Below are 18,666 nucleotides of genomic sequence, written 5' to 3' on the forward strand. Positions count from 1 at the left end.
AGACAGAAGACCCGGGTTCAAATTCCAACTCTGGCACTTAACTAGCTCTGTGGCTCTGGCCAAGCCACCCATGCTCTCTAAGCCTTGCTTTTGTCATCTGAAAAACGTGGAAAAGAATATTTAATAATCTCACATGATGGGTTAATGGATTAAATTAGATAACCACGTAAAACTGGTATATACTAGTGCAGGGCTTCTGCACCTTGGCCCTGTTGGCATTTGGGGCCAGAGAGTTCTTCATCGCGGCAGCCATCCCGTGCCTTATAGGATGTGTAGCAGCAGCCCTGGCCTTACCCACTAGATGCCGGTAGCACCTCCTAAGTTGTAACAACCAAAAATGTCTCCAGGCACTGCCAAGTGTTTCAGGGGGCAGGGGGCTTACTCCACAGTTTAAAACCACCGTACCAGGTAGTTAGTAAATATTTAATTTTAAAAAGGGTTTCTCCCTTCCTCTCATCCAATAGTCTTCTGAAACAAACCTGGGTGGCGGGGATTTATTCTAGACTGCTCCCTTTTTCTCAGCTAATCAATCAGTAACCACATCCAATGCCTTCTGTCTCCTATACACCTCCTGCATTTACCCCGCCTCCCCGCCGGCTTGGTTGGTTCCACTGTCATCACCACCAACTCTGCCCAGCCAGCTGCAGGACCTCCCACTGTGGCCCAACCTCACATCCATTCTTCCGGTGCTGCGTGGTGAGCCTTAGAAAAGCACAGATCTACGTGGGTTCTCAAAGTACTTCAGAAGATAAAAGTTCCAGTTCCTTGACAAGGTCCACAAGGCTATTCACACAGAGCCACTTCCTCCTGTGACTTGGGCCACCCATGCCTCTGCTGTCCTTCCTCTCCACTCCCTGGAGAAATGCTCCGAGACACCATGGGGTGGTGGTTCCACCCACAGGCTCTGCAGCCAGAGTGCCTTGGTTCGAGTTCTGGCTCTGCCACTTACTAGCTCTGTGACCCCCAAGCAAGTTAGCTAACCTCTCTGTGCCTCAGTTTTCCCATCTGTGAGATGGAGATAAAAGTACCCACCTCCAAGAGCTGTTGTGAAGACTCCACGAGTTTTCATCAGATATACACATCAGCACCTAGCACATGAAAAGTGCCTGAATTTTAACTACTGGCTTATTTTAATCTAAAACTCAGCTCAGATGTCAGTTTTCGAAGCCGGACACCAGTGTTTTCCACCCACCTTCACAGCCCAGACTCAACAGCACCGTCCTGCACAGTTATTGCTACTACTTCACTGACCACAAGTGATTGCTGTTTACATGCCCGTCTCAAGCAGGTGAGACCCTCAGAGCAAGGGCTGTGTGCCACTGGCCATCTCAGTTCCCAGCACAACATCAGGCCCCGTGCGTGGCTGCCCCACACAAGACAAAATCTCAGATTAGACAATCTCATCAGATCAGCTGGTCCAAAAAAACCCTTATTTGCTCATGCCATACAGATTACCCCTCCATTTTTCTAGTCTATATCATTACTTACTTAAAATTTTCTTAACTATCCTCCTTCCCTAAAATTCTAAAAGGTCTCCTGCTTCTCTAAGTCCCCGTAAAAGGCAAACACATTCCAAAGAAGAAGGGCACAGACTCACCTTTGATCATTTTACACTGGTTTTTAGTTTCCACAGATTCTTTAAAAGGGCAAAGAAATCCTTGAAACTGCCACTGCCCAGACCAGAGCATCTGCTTGAAACCATCATTTTGCAGACTCTAGAATTAAGGTCACCTGGCAAAGAAGGGCAAGTTCTTTGTTGCCCAGGTGTTAAAATCACCACAACAAGACTGGGAAACTGAGATAAAGTAGGAGTTTGGGATTAACATATACACACTACTGGGTATGAAACAGGTAAACAAGGAACCACTGTATAGCATAAGGAACCATACTCAACATCTTGTAATAAATTATAATGGAAAAGAATCTGAAAGAGTGTATATACATATAAACACACATCTATTTATGTATGTGTAACTGAATCACTTTGCTGCACACTTGAAACTAACATAATATTGTAAATTAACATTACGTCAATTTCTTTTTTTCCTGGCCGCACTGCACAGCGTGTGGAATATGGGATCTTAGTTCCCCTACCAGGAATTGAACCCGGGCCCTCGGCAGTGAGAGTGCAGAGTCCTAACCACTGGACTGCCAGGGAATTCCCTATACTTCAACTTTTTTTTAATCATTAAAAAAAAAAAGACTGGAAAGCTGAGAAGTCCCTCCTCCCTGGAGTGACAGGATGTTACAAAATTTGGGAGTTACCAACTCACCTCATCCCATCCATCAAATTGTCCATTATTGGTCACTCCCGGCCCTTCCTGTACTTTTTAATCTTCTTTTTGTATATTAAGACCAGCCTCATTCTAACAAGACTGAAGGTGATTGTTACAAAATAACAGTATACAAAATATAAGACTATAAAAGGTCTTCGAATGGAGAAGTAAGGTCCGAGGACCCCAGAAAGTGAACTGTGGTTCTCAACCACTCATTAGAACAGTACTTCTCAAGCTTGATGCTCAGTTTAAAAGGTTAAAAAATTCTCAAATCTCCTCTCTGTGCTGTCTGAAATTCTCTGATTGATATTTCATTTACAGAAGTGTAAAACTAGGTCTACGGTCTATGGCACTAGCTGTCACCACGCTGGTTCCTTGGGGTTCCATGTGGGTCTGCTACCAGCTGTGTTTGATGTCGACTCAATTCTCCCACGCCTTTTTTTTTTTTTTTTTTTTTGCGGTACGCGGGCCTCTCACTGTTGTGGCCTCTCCCGGACGCGCAGGCTCAGCGGCCATGGCTCACGGGCCCAGCCGCTCCGCGGCAGGTGGGATCTTCCCAGACCGGGGCACGAGCCCGCGTCCCCTGCATCGGCAGGCAGACTCTCAACCACTGCGCCACCAGGGAAGCCCTCTCCCACGCCTTTTTAACTGCAAATGGAAACTTCTGTTCACACGGCCAGGCACACAATTATTTGCCATTCACTGGGCAGCAGGACATCACTGGTGTATTAAGTCAATTTTGGTCCTATTTCCTTAGCTTGAGACACTGAAGGATCACTTACGGCGACACCAAGATGATGTCAAATGTAGGCCCAGAAATTCTACAGCTGTGATCACCTAAGAGCCGGCCCCTCGGCCTTCAGCCCAACCTCACTGCACGAGCCGATCCACTTTCTGCATCGCCTTCTCCCTCTCTGCCACAACCACACACACTGGTATCTCCCAACTGGAGAAAAGAAAACATCCTCCAGGACCCTGGCCCCTGCTTAGCTGCAGCCACGTCTCTTCACTCCTGTTCACGGCAAAATTCCTTTGAAGAGTTGCCTCTGCATGCCCACATTTCCTTCCTCTCCTGCCTGGGGCATCCCTTCCCCTACTCCTGATCACCAGGGCATCCACCTAGCCACGTCCACACACACTCACTGTCCTCCTGCCACCGGATGCTGCTGACCACTCCCACTACCCCACCCCACCCCCGCAGCCTTCCCGAGGCCACACGTGGTTAGAGGCCACGCCTCCTCGCCCAGACCTCCAAAGGCTGACAGACCCAGGGCCTGTGCTCTCCTCTCGCTAGTCCTCATTTCTCTTGAGTTCCCAGGCCCCACAAGCTAACCACATGCTGAGGACCCCAACGTCCCACCCCTGCCCCGATAGCTCCACTGGGCTCCAGATGCTTGCACCTACCTGCGCGCTGGCATCATCTGGAGGCTGAGTAGGTATGTTACTCTTAACCTAATCAAAACAGTCCTTGGATTTCCCCATTTCCCCTTAACCTTCTTCCTCTCGAGATCTTCCTCTCGGTAACTGACCACCTAATTGCTCACACCATAATCCTGCGTGGTAACTCCATATCCGTCTATCAAGAGCCAGGCAATTCCTCCAAAATACAGGCCAAATCCATCCACGTCACCACACTGCGCTGTGCCCTTCCCTGGACCCCAGCCCACCACCACCCCTCGACCAACCAGTACTGGAGTTTCCGGACTGGTCTCCTTGCTTTCATTCTTGTCCTTGCCCCAAAAGTCCTTTCTCCCCAGAGGTGCTTCAAGCCACAAATCAGATTCTGCTACTCCTCTGCTTAAAACCCTCCAATGGCTCCCCAACTGTGCTGAGAAAACCCAGCCCTCTGGATCTGTCCCCTGTCCACACCCCCGACCATGGCCTGCCAGTACCCCCGCCCCCCATGCTCCAGCCAGGCTAATTCTCTCTCTGTTCCTCAAGCTTGTTGCCTCTGTGTTTGCTATCCCCACTGTCTGGAATATTCTGTCCCCAAACCTCAAGCAGCTGTCAACACCTCATTCAGATCTCAGCTGAACTGCTGTTATAGTATACTATAGGTTCTTGAAGAGCAGGTGCACACCCATGGCACCCGGCGGGGGCACTTTGCCCCCCTCAGGGACGTGAAATTTGCAAAAACATGTCACAGCCTCTCCCTGATGCCGGGATGGCAAATGTTCACACCACCCAGCCTCACTGCTGCAACCCTTCATGCAACCCTTCATTCACCACGAAGGGCCTGATTCATGCTTAAGAGGCATCTGCTTCTGGGAAGAGGAATGCTGCACCTCCCAGCATCAGACACCACTTCCTGTGTTTGGGGATTCCCACAGCGTGAGTTCTGGTGGGAGGCTGGGTCCATCTCCCACTACAGAAACCAAAAGTTTAAAAGGGGAAGAAACAGACTCGTCGCACCCCTCCCCCAGCAGCAAGGATGTAAGCCCATGGTTGTGGTGAGCCAATCAGAGGCTCCTGCCTGAGTTTTCCCACTAGGGACGCAAAGAGACAGTGGGCAGAAAAGAATCAGTGTAGCGGACCTGAGGCTGCTATCCTTAGAAAGCCCAGTTGCAAGATTGGCTGGCTTCCCTCCACTGATATAAACGTTCCCTAAATGCTAAGTGTGCCTCAGCGTGCCCAGACTGTGCAAACACCTGCCTTCCTTCTGGGAGCCTGGAATTTTAGTACATGGTAGGCAGAGGGCACTTACACAATCAGTCCCCAATAAAAAGCTTGGGCACTGAGTCTCTAATGAGATTCCCTGGTAGACAACGTTTCCTATACGTGATCACAGTACCTGATAGAGGAATTAAGCACATCCTGTGTGACACCCCTGGAGGAGGCCTCTTGGAAGCTCCCGGCTGGTTTCCTCCGGATGTCACTCCGGGCATCTTTATCCAGCTTTACCGATTTTGCTTTGTTACCCTTTCACGTAATAAACTGTAACTGTCAGTGTACCCATTTCTGGGTCTTGGGAGTCCTTCTGCTGAATCATGGAGACTGAGAGCAGTTGTGAGGACCCGCAACACAAGTAGGAAATGAGAGCGCTGATGCAGCTACCGCAGGTGGAGCCCTGCCACACGGCATCCAGAGACGGGTGGGGAACACTGTTGGAGGTGGCATTCAGCGTCTAAGAGCCCTGGAGCCCTTGTCAGATGCTTCCTGTAGGCTCTCTGGCTGCAATTCTGGGTGTCCAGCCTCCCTTAGTCCCTGACCACTGCCCAGGTTTGGCTGCCCAGGTTTGGCACAGGTACCTCTGTGCTATGCAAAATGCCTTCAATAAATCCCTTTCTGCTCAAATTCATCAGAATTGGTCGCTGTTGCTTGCAATCAAGAGCCCTAACTATCACAGATTTTGTGATACGGTAGCATTATAAATAAAATTGGAATGCCCGAAGGGGGGCGGGGTAGGTGGAGGGTCCTGTGAGTCCCACAGTACCAGGCTGGAGAAGTTGGTCATTCTGAGCAGGTAAAGCAAAGGGAGAGTGAGTTTAAGTGCCCTGTTGTCTGTTGGACCCAAACTTTGTGCCTCTTCATCGGAGGCTATTTTTCGAATCACCCTGAGGCAGAAACAATGGGATGAGTAGGGCATAGAGACCTGTCACTAAGACACAGAAATTCCCAGAAGCACCGACTTCATCTAGATAAGATCACTGGCTGTCACTACCAGCCCACGGAATTGACTGGAAGCAAAAACACCCGGAACCTAAGTTTTCATGGGAGCAACACTGCCACGTATTCAGCTCAGATGATGCCAGCCTATGGCTGCTCAACTCCCAGACAAACCACCCTGCAGTCCCAAACTCACACCAAGCAGGACCCAAGAGGAGGCGCTCTGCCAGTTCCCATCCATCCAGGCACAGCTGCAGAAGACAAGGACCAAGGAGGATCCTCACACTGGACACAACGCAGCAGAGCCGGAAGCTGCCGGACTGGCTGACCAAGGCAACAACTCATTACTCCCGTTCCGCCAGCAACCATCCACCCTGAGCTTCCCTATTTTCTCCCTCTCCAAATGGGAGGTTTATTGTAATAACCTGTTCCTTCTTCACCACTGGAGGCTGGATGGTTGGGGGGGAACATAACCAATTAAGCCATAGTCACTAGACCAAAAAAAAAAACACCTTCTTTCAGGTGGAAGAGAAGTGACAGTGTATCACCCAGAGATCCCTGCAATACTTAAATGAATATCTGGGTTGCCTCCCTGGGGAAAGGGAGCATGTGATTTCATGAAGTCATGGACGTATCTGAAGGTAGGTGAATTATCCAACAGGTGCACTATGGGCTGAAACAGTAAGGCAATAAAGGTAATTCCACCCCCTCTTTCCCACCGGCTGGTTGAGGGAAGAGCAGAGCGAAGCTTCTGTGGGCCAGTGAGACACAACGAGAGATTTCCTGGGTGATTATGGGAATGAAATTTCATTTATCTTAAGCGGAAAGCCACAGGAAGCAATTATCTTTCCTCTGCAAGGAGGAAAAGAGAACAAAGCTCTAAGTGCCACTGGCAGCCACCCTCAGACCAATAAGGCCTCTGAACAGGGCCAGGCTGTAGATAGCGGAGTCATGAAAAACAAACTTGATTCCTCGATGATATCATTGAGCTGGCCCTTGTCCTACGGTCCAGGTGGGTACTTCTTAATAGACACATCATAACTGAACAAGAGAGATGAGGCTGGAGTCGCCATAACCACTATCAAGGATCTACCATAACACACAAGTTGAGACTGGCCAACTCAAGTGCCACAATTCTAAGATACCATCACCCGTAAGCTGTAACTTTGGGGAGGATGGGGGATACGGAGGAGATAAGTGTGCAAGGAACCTACCACCACATTAAACACACTTATCAACTGTAAGATACATCCTTATTTCAGAAACACTAAAAGGCTGATGGAAGGGTGATAGAGCGATGTCCCAGGTTAGATGTAACATAGTATTTGCCAACTCTGTCCTTCCGTTCAGGAAGGAACAACCATGAAACATACCCTGGGAAACAATGACACTTGAGGGACGTTACTCAAAGGACGTTACTTAGCTTGAAGGCAAAACAAAGAAGAGCTTCCAGCCACTCTGTTATGTGTCCCTATGACTATAGCTATTCAGTTATCACCTTGATATCTAAACGCTACTCAAGGCTGCAATTAGGTAACGACAAGACCTCTCACTCGAAACCCAAGAAAACAAAATACAGAGAAACAAATTTGAGTCTGATCACAGGTCACCATTTTCATAGTACACACACGAAAAAGTCAGAACACTACTAAAGATTTAAATGACTTTAATGCAACTGTAGTGCCCTGAAGGATGAAAAATCATACGTGTCTACAGTGGAGAAAATGAAACATCTAGTTTGCAAGCTGCTGGTGAAAAGAAGATCGGATCTACCAGCCACTTTTTCTGAAAAAATAACCAACCTTTTTACCTCTCCCCTCCACTTCCCACCTTGGGAGGCTACTGAAAGGCACAAGTGGCAACGCAATGACCTTGATGTCCTCAGATACAAAGCACAAAGCAGGGCGTTGATAAAATGTGCCCAACTGAGCAAACACTATAATATCTGGATGGAACAAGTGCTCTAACTTTTACCCAAAGCCTGAAGCACATGCATTTGGGAGGTTTCTTTCTACCTCATTTTCAGACTTATTCTTATGTTAAGAAAAAAAAAAGTTTGTTGTAGAAATATAGAAAACATTAAGCAAGCAAAAAAGACAAGAAAAAGTACCTGTAGTTCCTTTGCTTAAAGATAACTGCCATTAACATCATGGGTTATATTCCTGGTCATTTTTCCTATGCATAAACACCTTTTTTTTTTTTTTTTTTTTTTTGGCGGTACGCGGGCCTCTCACTGTTGTGGCCTCTCCCGTTGCGGAGCACAGGCTCCGGACGCGCAGGCTCAGCGGCCATGGCTCACGGGCCCAGCTGCTCCGCGGCATGTGGGATCTTCTCAGACCAGGGCAGGAACCCGTGTCCCCTGCATCGGCAGGCGGACTCTCAACCACTGCGCCACCAGGGAAGCCCTATGCATAAACACTTTTAACCACAATAGGATTCTACTGTTTTGGAGAAACAGCACACCCAGTGTTTTGTAACCTACTTTTCCCACGTACTATTATATTATTGTCATCTCCATGTTATTAAATATTCTTCAATATCTCCCCACCCCCTCTCCCATCCTTGTGGCTGCACAATAAATACCGTTCTCCAGCTCACTTCTCCCAGCAAAGGAGGAAAAGCTCTTAGTTCCAGCTTAAATGTTCCCTTTCACTGAGAGTGGCATGGACATATATACACTACCAAATGTAAAAATAGCTAGCTAGTGGGAAGCAGCCGCATCACACAGGGATATCAGCTCGGTGCTTTGTGTCCACCTAGAGAGGTGGGATAGGGAGGGTGGAGAGAGATGCAAGAGGGAGGGGATATGGGGATATATGTACACGTATAGCTGATTCACTTTGTGATACAGCAAAAACTAACACACCATTGTAAAGCAATTATACTCCAATAAAGATGTTAAAAAATATATTTAAAAAAATCATCATGTTGTAGACGTTAAGCTTATACAATGTTATATGTCAAGTATATCTCAATAAACCTGAAGAAATTCCATTTTTAAAAAAAATGTTCTCTTTCACTAATAACATGCACTGACAATTAAGACCTCTATTCCAAAGGCAGGCAGCGCAGCCCATACCAACTTCTCAGTTACCTGCAAAAACATACTCTGGAACTCAAAATCAACAGAGTTCAGCTCACTCTAGTTACATCTTAATTCAAGACCCACGTTCATTTATCCTCAGGAGTTAACAGGCGAGGAGGAAATACAGCCAGTTCCAAGTTTAAAAACCAACTTACTGTTAATTACAGCTGCTTCCTAATCATCACACACAGTATACAAAACACAAAAGGAATGAGAAGAAAGGATAGAAGGAAGCAAACTGATGCTCGGTTTTGCTTTTGTTTTTAAACCCCACACTCCTTCCCCTTTGCTTACCAAATTGCCAATGAAGATGAAGTTAGCACTCTGGTGACAGCCAAAGATAAACCACTGATTAACTGAGAGAGGAAAAAATGGAGACTTAGAAAAGAAAGCACCGGATATTTAACGGATTCCCATTCTTCGAGAGCTGATAGTAGCTGGGAGAGTCGGAAGTATGTAGAGCTTCTAATTGAGCGGGATACACATCCACCCACTTTTTCTCATGAATAGTTAATACTGAGTGCTTACGAAGCAAAGTAAGTCTCTAAGTACCATCGGCTTCCTTTCATTTTCTGGGAAAACCAGACCAAGGTGACTTCCAGCACTAAAAAGCAAAACTTAATACATGTAAATAAAAACTAACCCTTTCGATACAAACATCTTCAGTTAAACAACAGGAAAAGTCAGTAGAGAGGATCCTCGTCGTCTGCTCCACTACCTGGGACCCAAGCCCGTCTTCCCTGGAGTCCCCGCATTGGTGACACCTAACACGGTGGCCAATATGTACATTAAAAACTTCAAGTCACACAGATCGCCAAAAACCTGTTTAACTTTGAAGTTTTAAACATTAAAACAGATGCTCAACTGGGGCTGCTCCACGTGACCTCCAGCCAGGTGGGCGTGAATTGTCCATCTTTCTTGCTGCAGCTGCCTCACTACTATGACAACCCACAAGGGCAAGTCCAGCTTTACAAAGTGCTCTAAAAGACACGAAGTGTGATCCAGAACTGCGCCTGAGGAGACCAGGAAGAGCCGGGCCTTGAATAAGGCTGAAAATGGGAAATATAATTAAAATATGAAAACTGTATTAACAAAGGCAAGAATCAGAGGCACAAAAAAAAAAAAAAAAAAAAGAATCACAAGAGGCACAGCTCAGGCCCTTGTCGCTGTTCCACAGGATCCCCACCCGGGTCTGCTCCCTCAGTCCGGAGGGACCTAGTCACACAGATGGAACACACTGTCTCCATCTGGAAGACAGAGGTGACCTAAGCCACTCAAGTGGCGCAGTGGTTGAGAGTCCGCCTGCCGATGCGGGGGACACGGGTTCGTGCCCCGGTCCGGGAGGATCCTACATGCCGCAGAGCGGCTGGGCCCGTGAGCCATGGCCGCTGAGCCTGTGCGTCCGGAGCCTGTGCTCCGCGACGGGAGAGGCCACAACAGTGAGAGGCCTGCGTACCGCAAAAAAAAAAAAATTCACTTCAGCATTATCTGGGAAGCCCTGACAAGTCCCGGGTGATGGGCCACCACCCTAACCAGCAATGGGACTATTCCCTGGGTGTGTTCATCCCCTGCATGGGGCCACCATCCCTACAAACCCCGCCAGGGGGCATCTTCACAGGATGGATTTCACGTCGCAGCATTTTACACTAAAAGAAAAGTCATTTTTGAATGGCCCTTTTTTCCTGGTGAATAGGAAGCATAAAAAGAATACGAAGTCTCTCAGTGGACGCCTGCCTGCCAAGAAGTCACCAAACAGTGAATTTGATGACAGCAAGGGAATCTGATAGCCTCACCATTAAACTTGGCCAGTTTTGAATCAATACGGGACTCTGAACTCAGGGAAAAAAAGTCGACCAAAGCGTCAAATTCAAGCTCATTACCTGGGACGTGCTTATGTAACACAGCTCTTCTCACCTAAAGCCTAATTCAGGCCACACGGGTTCAGAATAAAACATTATGCCTATAGGAGATCTTATATTTCCATGAAATAAGTGTCCCAGATCTCTAAGCACTGCTTTTCTCTCTGCCGGAACCGGAACCTGAGCCGCGGTCTTGCCTCAGGAACCAAGAATATCTCCAGCAATTCAATACCCGGGAGTAGTGAAGATTGTTAGTTTCTCTCAAAGTCAATGACAGCAATCATGAAACGGTCTGTACAATGCAAGGAGAATTATTCAGAAGTCCTTATGCACCCAAGAAGAAAGGATGTGACAGTGGTTCTCAAAGGACCTTTCCTGTGTGTTTGTATGTTATGGGGGCTTTTTCCCCCAAATCCAAATGCCTGTCCCTCCCCCAAATTTTAATATGTTCTGAATAAGAGGAACCCTGAAAAACTTGGAAAACAGATGATTCCTGATACTGCCCACAATGAGAAATATCACTTTAAGTGTTTTTAGTAAAGAACTGACTTTTTAGTTAATAGGAGAATATTGTTTTCTAAATCTAGTTTCTTTATCCTCATCTCTAAAGTATCCTCCCATTTCTATATTCCACCAACAAGCAACGCCAACAGTAACATCATTAAACAGAAACAGTACAAACGTTGCCACCTATAGTCGGAAAATGAAATATATTTGTTTATACTGTGACCTGGAAGAGAAACAATATAAAAACAGAAAGTAACACTGTCACACTTCTCATGCTCTTCCTTAATCCTACGAGCTTAATACTTATCATCATCATATGACTCATTTATTATTTTAATCCTCTTTTACATGGATTGTCAAAAGATCACTATGTAGTCAGGTTTATTACCAATTCCCAAATCTATCAGTAGGACAGAAACACTTACTCAAAGACCTACCACATCAAAATGCTTAAAAACTCCAGTTAGGGTCTCTTTTGACTGCTGTTACTTGTCTAGGACCCAAAATTCAAAAGCAGCAATAAAACCTGTTTAAACGTCTTCTTAACTCAAAATTAAAAATTTAATATGATCTCAATCTATCACAGAGAAATTAATTTGTTTCTTCCACCAGTCACATACTACCATGTTTTTATGGTATTATATAAATAACTGCACAATACAGAAAGGTTATGAATTATCAATGAACATACAGTTTCTTTCCTTTGGGGTGCGTGCAGAAGCAATGTAGCAGGAATTCTAAAGTACTGCTGTGATGATGTCACATTCCAAAACCATTCTTAACGTCAGGGGTTTCTTTCTTGAGATTATTCATATTTCTCCTGAATGTATACCAAGCATACGGATGCTCCCACAATTCCCAAACAACTTTCCAAGGAAGTTTCCTTGGTGATGTGGGCACTCGCTGCATTGAAGAGACAGGTGCCCAGGCCCCATTCAATCACTTCCCTTTAAATTGCATTCTGGGGACTTCCCTGGTGGTCCAGTGGTTAGGACTCTGCACTTCCACTGAAGGGGGCAAGGGTTCAATCCCTGGTTGGGAAACTAAGATCCCGCAGGCCTCATGGCGAGGCCAAAAAAATGAAATATAATAAAATTTAAAATTTAAATTAAATTGCATTCCACATGGAAAAGAACTTGCAGTCATCTGAGGATTCCCATTTGCCACTCTCCTCATGCCTTTGACCAAAAAATTGTATTCCTTAAGGAAACTACTTTTTAGTGAGAACATAATTCAAATAAACATTCTGACTATAAAATTCAGCAGACTATACATTAGAATGTCAATTTCTTGCAAATTCCATAGACTCCTTGAAGCAAAGAAAAACCAACAGAGAGGAGAATTTAAAACAATACGTTAGGGCTTCCCTGGTGGCGCAGTGGTTGAGAGTCCGCCTGCCGATGCAGGGGACGCGGGTTCGTGCCCCGGTCCGGGAAGATCCCACATGCCGCGGAGCGGCTCGGCCCGTGAGCCATGGCCGCTGAGCCTGCGGGTCCAGAGCCTGCGCTCCGCAACGGGAGAGGCCACAGCAGTGAGAGGCCCGCGTACCGCAAAAACAAAGCAAAACAAAACCAGTACATTATATTGGCCGATTTTAAAAACTGCTTTCAAATGTCACCATAAAACCTAGGCCCTTTTAGGATCTGTTTCTCAAATGTTAGCAGTAATGACACATGTAACTGGGGTAGCCCATGTCCTGGGTAGAGAGCTCCCCGACCAGCAGGGATAGGCCTGACTCCGGCAGGCACTTGGAGCTGGAATGAAGGGACAAGGCTTATGTTCCTCTGAGAAGTGGCCTCTCAGCATCCTCCTTCAGATCCAAACAATACCCAAACTGTAATTTCTGAAAGCAATCTTGTGACCATTTTTTGCACAGCTGCAAAGATGGCCTGCAGGGTTTCTCAAGTAATCTCTAGAAAACACACATGGACCACATTCTATACATTAACGACTATTCTCAATTACTCACATGTGGCTAATCAGGTGGCCCAGCAGCTAGGTTCCCTGTTTCTTCTCTGCTGATGTCCACTTAAGAGCATTTCCCTCATGCTAGCCCTTTTCTCTGAGACAGAAGAGCAGGAATCTGAGTGGAGCTGACTTTAAATTATTGACTGGACGTTCCCGGTAGCGCAGTTGTTAAGAACCCGCAGATGGGGTTCGATCCCTGGTTTGGGAATATGCCTCAGAGCAACTAAGCCCATGCGCCACAACTACTGAGCCTGAATTCTAGAGCCTGTGAGCCACAACTACTGAGCCCATGTGCCACAACTCCTGAAGCCCACACGCCTAGAGTCCGTGCTCCGCAACAAGAGAAGCCACCGAAATGAGAAGCCCGCGCAGCGCGAAGAAGAGTAGCCCCTGCTCACCACAACTAGAGAAAGCCCACAGACAGCAACGAAGACACAACACAGTCAAAAAAAAAATTACTGACTGATGGGGCGTGGTGTTTGAAACTGATGACCCAGGGTTATCCCAGGCTTCCGGTTAGAGTAAGTAATGAATTGTAACACATCCTTGTTTTCATATTTTAACATCTCTGAAATAATGATGCTTCACGAAATCAACAGTATTATCACAGCTTGACAGCTTTTCTTTTCTTAGTGGTCGATAAAACAGTGGTGCATCTTAAAATTGACAGCATCTTGGAGTAAAGAAAATACTATACCTATGCCAAAGGTTAACCTTAAATGTTTGTTATGAAGCAGGTAACTATATGCAAATGAGCAAGAAGACTCCTAAGACTATAGGAGAAGAAGAGACCGTGGCAACTGTAGCACAGCTGCCACATCTCAAGGGCCACAACTCAGACCCATTAACTTGCCAGGTGAGAATGTAGCCCCAATGAAGTCAGATTTTTACCATTTTCCATGAAAATTCCCAAGATTTAAAATACTATGGAGATAATACTAAGCAGGGTCCCTGGTCAACTGTGGCCAGAAGCCATCAGTTTACAACCCCTGACATTTATCTCCTACATTATCCTGAATAACTTAGTTATGAAGACTTTTCAAGTACTTGGAAGAGAGGGAGCATGTTAAAAACTAGGGTTGTGGAATCAACAGAACTGGGTTCAAATCCTGGCTCTACAACTTAACTCGCTCTGGGTCCTTATGCAGGTCACTTAACCTCTCTGAGCCTCCACTCATCTGTAAATCATAGCACACCTCACTGGGTTCTTACAACAATTAAATGAGACGGTAAGTGCATAAAGGCTTAACACAGTGCCAGGTGTAGAGAAAACATATGAAACGTTAGCCAACTATCGTTATTTGCATAAAATAAAGAGGTAGGGTGTCAAAGTATCATCCCACGTCAGCCTGGCCTTCATCTCTATGCCATTTGTTTCATTCTAACCGCCAAAAATGTAAATGCCATATCTAAGGAAAAAGTTATCAAACTTTCACTCACCAGAAAATCTTGTAAATAAAGGATACCTTTCTGAGATGCTGTAATAAAAGATTTCAGAAGGTTCACAGCAACATTCACGAGTAAACTATGCCAAAATGGGCTGCAGCTTGCCAAAAAATAAACAAAAACAAAAAACCACCAAGGAACTAAGCCAAATGCAGAAACTAGTCCAAACTGTTCTGATTCCAAATCAAATCTGATCCTGGGCCCTGAATCAGAAATTTGCTTAATCTGCTAATCCCTCCAATACCAAAAGCCCTTCGTCTGATAGCAATTTCAAATTTGATTACCTAAATGGACTTAATTTGAATTCGGGTGAATATGAACTATAATTCACCAGAGGAACCCCAGCCAGAAAGGCACAATAAAAAATAAACAGCACATGCACTCACACAAGCAAAGCCCACATTTAATCCCTTTCATTTGACAAGCTGGACAGACCTAGGAACAATGCCCTCTGTCTTGGCATCCCGCGATTTTCTGGGTTAATGCAATGCTTCATCACCAGCAGTGCTTAGAGCTAAAGCGTCTTTCTGTGACGGGATACAACTAAGTGCATGCCAAACACACGATAATGCTTTTCACCAACCTTCAATGAAAATACAAACTTTTATGAAATTTGCTAGGTACGAATGCCTATTTAGCTAAGAGGTTTATAAGGTGACTCTTCCACACAGCAATCAAAATATCTTTGTTTGTGATGATCTACAGCACACCAACTGTATGAGCTGAAGCGAACGCCTTGGGAAAACAACCCTGCTGTTTGTTTCATCAGGCATCTACTTTAAGAGCCTGTTAAAATCTTCCATTTGTTTTCTTACACAGGCTAACTCAGGAAGACAAAACAAGCTGTTCAAATTCAACAATTTCTTGTTAATATTCCACGAAGGCAATCCCTGATCTTCCGAAGGGCAACCTGACAGCATGAAACCTCCCATAAAAAGCAAATACCATAAAAATGTGAAGTCATCAAAACAGCCCTGCCTTTTTTTTTTTTTTCCTCACCACTGGCAGGACAAGCTGAAAAGGGAAGACAGATGCGACCTGTCTTTTGGAATAGTGTGTGGAACTAAATAGTATCACCAACATGGCCACCACTCAATCAATCAATATAATGTCCTCATCACCTCTTGCTATTCCCTATACAGCCCTAAATTCCCCTCCAGCAACATACAGGAGTGAACCCAGTCATACACAAACACACACACTCACACACACCCTGATTCTGTTTACATTCCATCCTTCACTTTTGCCCTAGACACCAATTAAGATCATCAGTATTAACTCACCTAGACAAAAGTGGTAAGATGTGCTCTGGGTCGATTCTGACACTAACTGTAAATGCAGACAAAGCAGAAACTACACTGACATGCATGTGATTCATTTATCCAGCTGCTTTTCCCAAAACGCTCTTTAAGAATTCTCTTTTCCAGGTATTTTTAATAATAATCATAATAAGTCATTTTTTTAAAAAGACCTAAGATGAAAGGCAGCTGTCTTCATGCCCCTTTGTTTGGGAATGTGTACCTCACCACCTTTCTAAAAGCTCACTGCCTGCCCTCTACCGCTACTAATTAAATGGAGAAGTAGGGAATGAAAGAGTAAGCTCCCCAAAGAGAAAACAGGGAGAGGAGATCCCCCTGGGTAAGTGAAACACTGTTACTTTTCACCCATCCTCAGGTAAGTGCACAAAAGGGGGGGAAATATTTTACAAGAGCCCAGCATGGCAAAATGATCGGTAACGCCAATCACATTATTTGCATTGCGATCATTCTTTGATAAAATAAATACCACAGCAAGCTTTACCTAGCAACATTAAGGGGGGGAACATACCCACAACACCTTCTCCACCCTAAAACACCTATTCCATTACACACTTACGGAGCGCGCGCGCGCACACACACACACACTACCAGGGTGGGAGAGAAGCCATAACGTGGTCGTGTCTATTAACCCCACCCCTATCGCCAGAGAAAGAGGGGATCTCAGAAAAGAAAGGAGAGGAAGAAAGAGAAACCCAGAAATCCTTGAATTTCCAGACATTAACTTATCATGAAATGCACAACCAGGATAGGAAATACCTCCCCGCTGAGTAATGCCTCTCGGGTTGTAAATTCACCTCTCGAAAGGGGAGCCAGACCTGAACGCGCGCCCCGCCAGATGGCAAACCCCTCCTACCTGCTCCATCCAGCTTGCCCGTCACGCCGCGCCAGCGACAGCCGCCCACCCCACTTTTGGCAGAGCAACACACTAATAAGACCCGAGTGTGGCTGGTCGGGAGAGGTCTAAGCAGTGATGTAGCAGGATCTTCTCAAAAGGGGGGAGTGGGAACCCGCGAGGAGAGAGTGAGGGTAAAAACAAAGCCCTTTCCAGGCGAAACGACAGCCTCGGGGGCGTGGCTTACTTAATTCGCTTCATCAATAAAAAGGATCAATTGAGCTTTCCTCTCTCCACCCACCCCGGAGGTGCTGGATCCCAGAGAGGGAAAAAAAAAATGGCAGGGCTGCAAGCTTCCCCCAAGTTTCCAGCAGCACCTGCCCCCATCCTAGATCTCCTCCCCCCACCAAAAAGACCCCGAAATCCACACTCCTGGCTTTAGACTCTGCAAGACAGAGGGTCGGACACGCACAGCTCAGAACGTTTCACTCTCTCCCACCGTAACAAGCACACACGCATCAGAACACTTGCTGACACCATCATTAGAAAGTTCCAGGGGGAGACAATCCAGGTTTTGCCGCGGCCCCGGGCTCCCCCGCGCGGCGCGGGTCTCCAGCCCGCGACCCAGACGTGACACACGTCATGGACTCCCGGGCTGCAGGGGCGAAAGGCGGAAAGTTGCCCCACAGCCCCAAGAGACGCGGCTTGGAGGAAAGGAACACGCGGGCTGAGAAGCGCACGCGCCATCCTTCCACCCAAAGGCGGGGAGCGGCGAGTGAACCCCAGGCTCGTTGGGCGTCGCGCCGCTTTATTTACAAACAATGCGCAGGGCCGGGGTGGAGGGGCGGCAGGCTCAGGGCGGAAGAAGCGAGCACCCCACCGGGACCCCGCTCCCGGACGCTCCCGCCTTTGGGGTCCCCCTGCAGGCGCGGGGGACGCGCACCCAAGGGGTCGTCCCACTCCCCACTCCCTGCCGCCGCCGGACAGGAACCTCCCGGGGAGTCCCGTCGGGAAGGGGGCGCAGCTCACCTCGTCTTCCGAAAGTCCGTAGACCGCCTCCCCAAGCCCGGTCGCCATGGAGCCGGCCCCCCGCGCGGGATCAGACGTGCTCCCGGGCTGCTGGGCTGCGGCGCGGGCGGCCAGGTCTTCCCTCCTCCTCCGGGGCCGTCCGGCCCTGCGCGCGTCCCGCCGGGCGCCGGCAGGTGAGGGAGCCCGAGCGCGCGCGCCCCGGCCGCTGCCTGCGCCGCTTCCTCCCGGAAGGCTGCGGGGCCTTGCGGGCCGGCGGTCCCGAGAGCGCGGCGTGCAGCGGGCGGCGGCGGCGCAGCGCCCGCCGGGCTTTCCCTCCCTCCCAGCTCGCCCGCCGCTCTCCGCCGCTCTCCGAGCCTGCTCTCTGATCTCTGGAACCCGGCTGGTCCGCCCCCACGCTCGCTCCCTCTCGGCCCCCGCTCTCCCCGCCCCCTCCTCCGCCTCCTCCCGCCCCGCGCTCAGAGGGGATCCTCCCCGCCTCGCCGGGGCGGGCACAGGCACCCCCCAAGCCAATCACAGGCCGGGCTGGGGGGCGGGCCGCGGGCGCGGGGGTGGTGGAGTTCGGCCCCAGTGCCCACCCCACCCCCTCGCTCCCCTGCGGTTCCCCGCGGACTCCCCAGCCGTGAAGCGGGTCCCCTCGGAGCTGACCCACCCTCCCCTCCCGCTCCCGCTTTCCCTCCGCTTTGGGGAGCGGGCGGGTTGGGCATTTGGGGCCGCTGAAGGCATGTTCCACAAGAAAGTC

General features: G+C 47.9%; 1 protein-coding gene across 3 annotated transcripts in view; it reads right to left on the reverse strand.

Annotated features, from left to right (window-relative positions):
* Positions 1–18,247, reverse strand: part of NEDD4L (NEDD4 like E3 ubiquitin protein ligase) — a 342,926-nt gene extending 324,679 nt beyond the window's left edge. The window contains exon 1 of one of the 3 annotated variants that reach the window (XM_067698964.1): positions 17,928–18,247. In XM_067698964.1, coding sequence (XP_067555065.1) covers positions 17,928–17,975 — 48 coding nt within the window. In that variant the 5' untranslated portion in view covers positions 17,976–18,247. The remainder of the gene's footprint in view (positions 1–17,927) is intronic. The other 2 variants (XM_067698965.1, XM_067698967.1) reach the window with 2 other exon arrangements.
* Positions 18,248–18,666: the final 419 nt, after the last annotated feature.

The sequence above is a fragment of the Pseudorca crassidens genome, chromosome 12 (genome assembly GCF_039906515.1).
Source record: "Pseudorca crassidens isolate mPseCra1 chromosome 12, mPseCra1.hap1, whole genome shotgun sequence".
NCBI classification, from domain to species: domain Eukaryota; kingdom Metazoa; phylum Chordata; class Mammalia; order Artiodactyla; family Delphinidae; genus Pseudorca; species Pseudorca crassidens.